We start from the raw sequence: 10,311 nt of genomic DNA on the forward strand, positions 1-10,311 counted from the left end.
ATGTTGTGATGTGAAGCCGGCCCGTTGTTTTGAATCAGTCCGTTGTGGAAGATAACCAGATAACATTGTTGAGACAGCCAGCGGCAGAGAACTCATCCAAAAAAAACCGTACCCAGGATATCTCAGGCTCCTCGGTCGCCGCAGGGCGGTCCGAAATCGTTTCGACCTGAGCGATCGGGCGAAATATCAGAAGCAGCGTCCAGAGAACTGAGGAACATGTTGCAGAGCAGCCGAGGTGAACGCGTCTGGGACACCCTTTGACGAAAGGGTGCTGTCGGTCCTCCGGTCAGGGTTGCTTTTTTGGTCGGGAGTCGTCCGTACTCTCATAGATGACGACAGAAGATCAAGCACCATAGCAAAATGGGCCAGTGTGACTTGTTCACTGTTCTTGATCGATAGTATTTCTCCGTGGCATAACTGATATCCGGACGATAGGCGGAAGTGTGCGGGATATGGAATTTCCGTCCAGAGGAGGAGCAGATATCATCGAAGAGGATCATCGTCGACAGATGACCATTAGACAGCGCATATCACGGTCGCGTCGGATTTCGAGGTACGCGCGTTGGGCCAAGTTGGTGTCATCCGAGCGCCCACCCCCAAGCTCAGTATCGACTGACTTTCAAACAAATTTGTTGCCCAATCAGAGAAAAGAGAACCAGAAAAGCTTAGATATTATGTAGAGATCAGCAGCATCAACAAGAGGCTCTGTAAGAGTACATCAAGAGAGAGCGTTGACAACCGTTGGCTGTTGGCGTTTGAGGAAGGTCCAGGGTGTGAGGTGCCGATCATCACCCCGCGCTTCCCTTGACGTCTCACGTGGCTGCTAAGTTACCAACCACCCTGATGACTAGGAAAGGGGCCGTGCTGAGCGCCGGCACAACCCTAGCTCTTTTGCCGAGGGTATGTTAGTGTAGCAAAATCAAATAATAGAATATTACTTCAAATTATTGCTGACAGACAGTGAACTTGTAGATGATCATAATGTTCATTATCTATTTAAGCATACAACGGACAATCGTGTTTACTGAAAAAGAGAGAAGATCCATATAGTGGCAGTGCTGGAATGTATTCGTTTTTTTAATCAAACCTGTTTACGCCACTCTTGCACTTGTTTTGCACAAAAGAACTTTGATTTACTTAGCAAACTACATTCCTAAATATAAACTCTGTGACACATACACTTCTATATGCAAAGATGCTGGAAATGATCAATGAGGATGGGCTGAACTTGTTGCAGATGATCAATGAACCCATGTAAGTTTGATCAATTGGATCAACCACATTGCCTGTAACACAATGATGCAGAACATCATGTCCAATGTATTGGACAAGGAACCACATCTTGTCTACAAGATGCCTCTCAGGCTGCAACAGTTTATAGAGAAAATTCAGGTGGACAAGTGGCACAAAATTGCAGAGAGCAATGCACATGCTATTGAAGAATTTTGTTTGATGTTACTGGGATCATTGAAGTTGCATAAATGCCAAACAATTGTTTGTCTATATGATACTCATTGAACTTCAGGATCTTGAATCAAACAGATCACAACAGAGCATTAAGGAACACTATCTCAGACAATAATGAGATTCATGCTGACAGTTTTCACAGATAATGGGATCCTATACCTGCCGTGAACATGATAACCATGCTACTGGACTGGACACCAACCCTCCCAAGGGTACAACAGCATCCGGTGCAAGAATGACTACAGAAGAGGACATAAAAGGGAAGGGCCATGAAGTTCTTGAGCCCTTTATGGAACACATGCCAATGGACATCAATATTCCCAGTCACCCTCACAAAGAACACAATGATGAAGTGCATGACACTGACATGGTGGACACATTAAGTCTTGGCCAGCATATGCATTTATTTGTTAATTATGGTGTTCACTGCTGACATTGGTTAGATGCATTCACATATCAGCAGGTTAGCCTCATGCTGCATACCATCCGCTTGGCAGTTCTTGCGCTATGGAGAAACATGCAGAATCAAGCAATGAGAGACACACTATGGGAGATTGCTGAGGCCTTGCTGGAAGTCATGGGTGTATCTGATGCTGCCAAAATATTCAGATTGGGGGAGTAATGTGACCATCCATGACAAAAACATCCTTGCTGGGATTACTTAGCAGAAGTATAGTTGCTGAATGATTAGAACTCAAGTAGCTGTTTTTTTCACACACCTTACAGATACATCAAAAATAAAGAGAGAGAGATTAAAAACTGACATGGATATAGGAGATGTTGAAAGGCCTCTATGAATAAAGTCTATTGCATAGACTATAGAAAATTGACCCTGAACATTGAGTTACCTTGATGAAGAAGGTCTTTGTGCATTCATTGTTTTTGAGGAAGTAAATAAAAAAACCACCAGAATATCAAACCAAACCACATTACAGTGGTTGGTGGCACACACACTTTCCATCAAAATTATATAGATATGCAGTAGGCAAGTGGTTTGTTGATGTAAGAAGATTGATCCTGTGAGGCCTGTGGTTTTTGGCCTGTTATTGATTACTTAGCAGAAGTATAGTTACTGAACTATTAGCACTTGAATAGCTCAGGGTTGTTTTTTTTTGACACACCTTACACATACATAAAAAATAAAGAGAGAGAGATTACAAACTGACCTGGATACAGGAGGTGTTGAAAGGCATCTACAAATAAAGTCTATTACATAAACTATGGAAGGTTGACCCTGAACATTGAGTTACCTCAATGAAGAAGGTGAAGAAAGTCTCCATGCATTCATTGGTTTTGAGGAAGTAAATGAAAAACCACTGGAATATCAAACCATGTTACAGTGGTTGGTGGCACAAATGTTAACCACCAAAATTATATAGCTGCATGAGTAGGCAAGTGGTTGGTTAGCATAAGAAGATTGATCCCATGAGGCCTGTAGTCTTTGGCCTGTTCTTTGTCCACATTTATAAATACCATTGACACATCTCCCTCTTCTACTCAACTTGCACCCTCATCTACTAAACTATCACCCTCATCTACTCAGCTGTTTTGTAGACAACCTCAATCTCCCTTTTCAGAAGAATGGCAGAAATGGCCTAGAGAATTTTTAACCTCATTATCCAGCTTGTGGACAAAAATGGCAAGACTTGGGAGGATCTTGTGAATAACTCAGATGGCGTTGTTGAAGTAAGTTATGTCTTTATCATCATACATTGGACAGTTCCTCATCTGGTCTGTTATATAGAATACAGTAAAGGAGTATGTCAATAATCATCCAGAAGCATGGAAAGATGTACCCAGTGTGCTGAAGGGATTTATGGGGAAGGAATGGTCTGAGAAGGCCAGTACCATGTATGCAATATTCCTCATGCTCAGGGGTGGAACAGGAACATCTGCCAAGAAGAAGAAAAACTCTATTGATGACAAACAAGATGCATAGCCCATCAAGTAACATTCTTACTAATCCATTGATTAGTGCAAAATGACACATGAGACCAATGTAGTGGCAAACAATGAGGTGAGCAAGTTATATATAACAGGAACACAGCATACACTAACGCCTGGTGATCAGACCAAAGATACACCTATGGCTGATGTGTTTGATGGATACAAAGGTATGTTGCATACCTTCTCAGAAATTTAACTGCTTAAATATGCAGATTTGTCTGGTGTTCAAATTTCACAGAAGTTTCCAGGGTATGGTCATATGAACCATCATTTGTGTGGATCAGACTGCCCTTGGAATGCATTGGTGACAAGCACTTCTGTCAAGCATGATATCCCTGGCCAGGGTTACAAGTTCATCATCAGAGTGGCGAAGAAGGTCAACATGGACAAAAACAAGATTATGACTGCTCACAGGGCATTGCCGTTGTTTGATGAAGTCAAGGTCATTCACAAGGTGCGTGTCAGACAAAGCACATCAAATTTGCACTGAACCAGAAAAGAATGATAGCAACAATGATTGTTCCATGATAGGGGATGCACACACTGGATGGGTAAGTAACCCAATGTTACATATGCAAGAACCAATACTGAGAATATTTGTAGTGTCCCCAATGGAATCTGCAATATGCTCATGACAAGGCTGCAGGAACAGATCAAGGGAATTGTATGCAGTGTGGAGGCCCAATCAAGATGACTTGACAAGATAGGTTTACCTGTGCAATGTACAGGGCTGGCCCTTCCAACAGACAATGTGGATTCACCAAAGGTATTTTATTTTTTGTCTTGACATAGAGGGTCTACTTTCTGACATCCTTAGACTACAAAAGCACAGAACTTGTCATATCTTTGCTCCTCAAAAAGCCTGGTTCCAAGGCAAATTTGTGAAAGCATATCTACAAACCATCTACAGCCAAAGATGATGACACCAGCAAGATAATGAGGGAGAAGATTGTTATGTTCGACAAGCTCACTCCAAAGGAGCTGGAAGCAAGGGAACTTTCTTTGGCGAGAGTCCAAGCACAGGATGATGATGATCAAACCTATTGCACACCCAGCAAGCAGGGCACTTCAAAGAATATGATGCCCAGCCATGGTGGAATGGTGAACAGGTTGCAGGAAGCTACCACACTGGGAAAAGTCAATGATACATTGCCTGTCAAAGTGTTGAAGATGCAATTGCACACAGACAGGAACAGCAGCAAAGGCAAACCAACAAACAACACCAACACTGATACTGAAAATGGCAAGATGACCAATTTTACAAACATCACCAAGACTACAAAAACAAAATTGTCACATGCCATGGATTTTTCCACTGATACCGACAACATCACAAAGTCTGGCATTAACTCTTCATCCATGAGGGTGAAGAAAAGGACAATGAGCATGCACCCTAGTATCAACACATCTGGTCTGGACAGCGATCAAGAATGGAACCAGATATCTCCTCTCACAAAGATGAAGACTGCCAAAGAAACCAAAGCACAACACAATGGCCTGTGCACCAGGTCCCAATCAAGTAAAGAAGATAAAGCAAGTTCTTCTTTGACTGGCAAAAATATTGGTATGGACAGAGGAGCAACTAGTATCCAGGTGCTGACATCCTTTATCAGGGTCTCAAAAGAAGGATCCCCTCACGATAATCTGGAAAATGGAAAGTACCATCAATATGCTGAAAGAGAAACATTCTGAGGTTAGATTTGGAACTCTCATCAATCATCTCAAAGATCTGGCTACTATCCTCAGTGGCGAGTTGAAGGAGAAGAAACATAAATGAAGTTTGCCAGAACAAGATACTCCTCCACCCCTCTTTGCTTTCCCATACAATACTCATATGTAACATCTTCTAAGTGTAGATTGGCTAGTTATACATGCTGTGTGTTGAATACATATAATCGGTCCAGAAATCCCAAGTGTTATTTGCCATGAGGCAACATGTGAAATAAATGTGGGACAAACAGAAGATATTTTACAAGGATTCAGTTCCATAATACATGATTAAATCATAAACACACCATGCTTTTTTGTATGTACAATTCTAGTATAACTTGTAGCATAACCAGCAGTAGCAAGGAGGTCAATCTCACGTAACTGATACTCTGCCAAACAACTATACTCCCTGGCACATCCATTCCTCCGGTAATGCTCCATATCCTTCTTTGCCTTACCCAATGAGAATTCCTTTATAGATAACACAATCTGGACCCATATGTCAGTTTCACATCCTCAAGCAGTCAGCTAACTCACACACTTCACTATCCAGATGATGTTGCCATCCACAGATCAATCTAAGCCAGTTATTCAGGTAATCCAAGGTGTTGTATTCCAATTTGGGAAAAGCATCTAGAATGGTCATATGCTGATAGTGATCATGGAAGTTCCCATTAAAAATACACAGGAGCCTTCTGACCAGAGTAGACATTGTTTACCAGCATTCTTGGTATAATCAAACTCAATCATCTGAGGATGAGATACATTGTCATGCACAACATGGTCTTTGATAGTGAAAGCCTGATCCCCAGGCATTGCCTAAGTAAATAAATATGTTAGTGAACTTCAACACAAGCATGTGGGATACTTACAGGTACTTCCAAAGTAACTTTGCTGTCATTACCCGACAAAGATGATCTGACTCCAGGAACATGAGAGGAATCAAGGTTATCAGTGAGTATCTTATCAGACAAACAATCTGATGAGTAGGATCAGAGACAAACCCCCTACATATAAAAGAACCCACAGCCCAGTACTTGGGTGATACCATCAGTCTCCTGCACATTCTCCACTGTCTCGGTATCAATGAGATTACCACCCATGTCATTTATGTCGAGGTTCAGAAAATCTTCAGCACTATTTGAACTTGTAGAAACTGGAATTGGTGCAGCAAGTTTTATGGCTTGTACCAGTTGAGAGCAAAATACACTTTTCTGGAGTAAGAGCCATAACACAATCAATGTCTGGTGGGACATTGGTCACCGTGATTGCAACAGAAGATGGTTCTGGAGTCTAATGAGTCTCAGTGAAAATCCATGGGAAGAATGAAGGGACAAACATGTTGGGTATACTTCTGAAAGTCCGATTTCCCCACCCTGTCATCAAACCTAACTTGACTGTGGCCAACATTGACATGAATCTATAACATAGATCAGAAAACAGCAAGGAAACAATAGCAACAGGTATGTACACCAGCATCATCCACATTAAAAAGGGAACTATCACTTGAACATTGACTCTCAAGCAGACCCACCAATGGCAAAACACTACTCAGAACAGTCCCACTACATTGTCCCTCCACTATGGATACATCCACATTGGCAACCTCTTGTTTCTGTTCTCCAATAATGGAGATGCTATGCTGTTGGAGTGATTGAGCACTCGCTGATACAGTATGCTCAAGAATGAGACTAGCATGTCGACTACAAGGAGGTGGAATAACTGGCATGTTTCCATCAATCTTGAGCCAGGCCTTGTACTCAGCAGCAATGTCTTCTCCCCAAGTGTTGTATCCATTCATCTGGATGAGATTGATGATGCCCTGGTTGATGAGAGGATAGAGGTCCGGCATATGAGAGAGTGCAGCTTTGGCTATTTCCTGTTGCAATCACAAGGTCATACCAACATCTACCAATGGCACATATACTCACCTGAAGTGGAACAACCTCTTCCAACTCTCTTTGACCTCAAGTCACATTGCTCTGCTCACATGTATGCCTGAGCTCCATAAATTCTGCCTTGAGACAAGACAAACTGAATGGCAAAGGGTTGCTTAAGTTCATTTCATCAAAGTTAGTGGAGAAGAAGTCAGATGGTGAGGGGACATCCACATGTGCCCAAGCAGATGGAGACAGAAGTTGAATCTGCTTAATCATGCTTTGTGCTCAGCTGCATCATCATTTATACATTCTCATAATCATCCCTTGCCTCTCAAGCATCTATCATACCCTGGAAGGATCCCACAAGGTGAGCAGGATAGAAGGGGTAAAAGGGTTATTCATGTGACATATGTGTAACAGTTTCTCTCAACAATATGACTTCTGCATATTATACTATATTGATATTTCTGTCTGACAAATTCAAAAAGGCTATGGAGGATGGATGGGTGGAGGAAGCCAGTGACAACTTCAATTACCATTTTTCAGGAAACAGGAATTGGAAAGATGCAATAATGTTAGCATCAAAAGCCATATTAAAGCACGTCTAATGTTCATGACAGATTGTACACTGTGTGAACAAATCCCTACACTGACACAGAAGATTCGGAACACTTTTTTGTAGTATGGAAGGAACCAGGTTCTGAATGCAGATGCATTGCATGACAAGTCCATGAAGCAACTGGAAGACACATTGAACATGGGACTGTTGATGATGAAGATAGACCGGGAGCACCTCAGGAAGGATCAGGATTTCATGGGAAGAGAATAAGTGGTTAGAATTCAGAATCTGATAACAAGGGACAGAATAGAAAGTACCAATCAACATAATCAAACACTGAAAGGAAATAATGAGCAAATGAGTGATGGTTAAAGATGGTACAGAAATCATAACAGGAGTTAAGAACCCAGTTAATAACTACCACAATACTGGGATTGGGTTGAACCTTCCCAGTCCAAAATGTGAGATATATCAAAGAAGCCTACTTCCTCCAAGGCAACACAATTGGTCCTTTGGTGAGATCATGATTCTTGATGGGAGAGGAACTTCTGATCACAGGATCCAAAATGATGATGAGATTAACTGGTTCAAGAGCCATGACTGATTGCTGTTTATCTTGGAAATGATACACCCTTGCTATAAACTTCCCTTTCACAATAGCCCCTTTGAGAGAATTGGACCACTGAGAAGTTGGAATAAGCTCACCAGACTTGTTCCAAGCAGGAACTGGAATAGGATGATGGGTACTCTTCATGTTGTGGAAATGCCAATCAGCAGCAGGATGAACAATCCAACCACACCAACAAGCTTCAAGGTCTACTTCATCTAAAAAACATCAGACATTAAACCATGTTCAAATGAAAGCAGGCTCACCAACAGGACAAACAGACTTCCCAGATGTAAACGATGCATCAGAGTTAGTAGGTATCTTCTGCACATGCATACAGAGTAAGTCAAACATAAAAGGATATGACAGATGTGAACAAACCTCAAAGAGTGGCCAGGAAAACCATAGGCCAGCTTGCTTGTGAGCTGAGAGCAATTCAAAATTGTCTTTGCATGCTTTGTGCTCCAGGTTCTCGAAGTTCTTCATAGCAATGTCCCAATCAGTACTGAAAGGCTCTTCTAAAGGACTGACCAGATAAGCAGAAGCTTTGTGTTTTGGGAAAGAGGGTGATTTGGAGTTTCCAGGTTCCCAACTGCCATCAGGTGTCAGAGCAAACCAAGAAGTAGAAATCATTCTGATCACAGTGAGATGAGCAACACCATCCTTGTCACACAGATAAATGCCAGAACCTTTGGCAGACCTCCAATCAAGATGCAACAGATCTTCTTCTTTGGCAAGACTGTAACTGGTGTCAAGCCAATCTCTAAGGGAATTGATCACAGAATGGCTGGCAGGAGGAGTCATAGGATGGACAGGGAATGGAGGAGTATCATCTTCTGCATGGGTGATTACAACTGACATGGGTGCTGAGGACAACATGTTCAAAGGAGCAGTTACATCTGGTCTGTCATCCTTGCTCTCAGTGATGACTTCAGTGGATGAACAATCTTTGTTTGGAACAACTGGCAGTTCAACATTGCAGGTCACTGTGTTGTTGACAGGGGGTACAGGTGTTGAACTCAATTCCTGGGAGACTGAACAATGAGCCAGGTGGGATTTTCATCCACCACCAGCCATTGATGGTACAATTTCAAGAGGCCAATGTAAAAGTAGATGAGGTCAAAGAAAATGAAGAGGTAGTGGAACAAGTTGATTGGCAAACAACATCTTCCAATGCAGGGCTTAAATATGTTGCAGAAAATTGACTGCATGAGACCAATATGAATGAATTACCTCATGCATAAAGAAGCCCAATCTGAGCAGTCGCAAGACTGGGATAGAACAAATAATCCAGCAGTACACCAATGAAGAAAATAGAAGATTCTATTTGGGAAAAAATCATGGGTAAGCTTCTTCATTATACATGTTTGTCAATAATCATGATGACCATACAAGCACAAGCCCTCCAGAACATTCTTTTGTCAATGTGCCCTGCTGATACAACTGATGGATGAGGAGAGAGACAGAAACAAAAGGAGAGAATACACTAACCATGACATACAATCACAGCCATGAAGTAGCTGGACCAAGTAATATGCCATGTCAACTATCTGATTGCCACATAATCATGCAGTTGAAGAGGAGATAAAAAACCTGGTATCTGGAACAAGAAGTAAGAAGACATGAAGCACAAGACTCTTGGAGGGCAAGATCATCATAAGAAGGAAACCCATACAATATCCACCAATTCAAAGGCCCTAATTTGGAACAAAAAGGAAGAACATGTAAATATGGAAAGTAATCCCAATATACAGAGTGTGAGAGTAAGCCCCCTAATATTAGTAGATCAAAGATGCAGCCATGCGTAAGCCAAATATAACACACTATGAAGGAAGGTTGCACCAGATAGCTCAAGCTCCATACAAAGAAGATCATGTGCCCAAAAATAGTTTTCTATTTGGCCGATCATTGCAAAGAAGCTTGGGGATTGGGCAGGATAATATACACTAGGATATGGGAACAATTTCAATAAAGGCAAAGATGTACCAGAGAGTACACATAACCATTTCAGAAACATGGAAACACATCTATACTCTATTGACTACCTAGCATATATAGATATGGAGTAGTCACAGAGAGAAGATGTGTCAGGGCACCAGCTCATTGCTTGGTCAAGAGACATGACTAAGCCTTTATGACAT

General features: G+C 41.8%; 2 protein-coding genes across 2 annotated transcripts; one reads left to right on the forward strand and one right to left on the reverse strand.

Moving 5' to 3' along the window:
* Positions 1-3,448: 3,448 nt before the first annotated feature.
* Positions 3,449-5,191, forward strand: DACRYDRAFT_18704 (uncharacterized protein; the record flags this gene model as incomplete). Its single annotated transcript, XM_040771381.1, has 7 exons — positions 3,449-3,484; positions 3,515-3,581; positions 3,627-3,868; positions 3,946-3,965; positions 4,143-4,180; positions 4,325-4,933; positions 5,028-5,191. 7 exons carry the CDS (start codon positions 3,449-3,451, stop codon positions 5,189-5,191), a joined length of 1,176 nt encoding a protein of 391 aa, XP_040624186.1.
* A 387-nt stretch (positions 5,192-5,578) lies between these two features.
* On the reverse strand, positions 5,579-6,976 carry DACRYDRAFT_18705 (uncharacterized protein; the record flags this gene model as incomplete). The annotated part of the gene is made up of 7 exons (XM_040771382.1): positions 5,579-5,613; positions 5,662-5,773; positions 5,890-5,943; positions 5,997-6,103; positions 6,152-6,338; positions 6,464-6,544; positions 6,659-6,976. The coding sequence occupies 7 exons, from the start codon at positions 6,974-6,976 to the stop codon at positions 5,579-5,581; spliced, it is 894 nt and encodes a 297-aa protein (XP_040624187.1).
* Positions 6,977-10,311: the final 3,335 nt, after the last annotated feature.

Source organism: Dacryopinax primogenitus, assembly GCF_000292625.1.
Source record: "Dacryopinax primogenitus strain DJM-731 SS1 chromosome Unknown DACRYscaffold_23, whole genome shotgun sequence".
Taxonomy (NCBI): domain Eukaryota; kingdom Fungi; phylum Basidiomycota; class Dacrymycetes; order Dacrymycetales; family Dacrymycetaceae; genus Dacryopinax; species Dacryopinax primogenitus.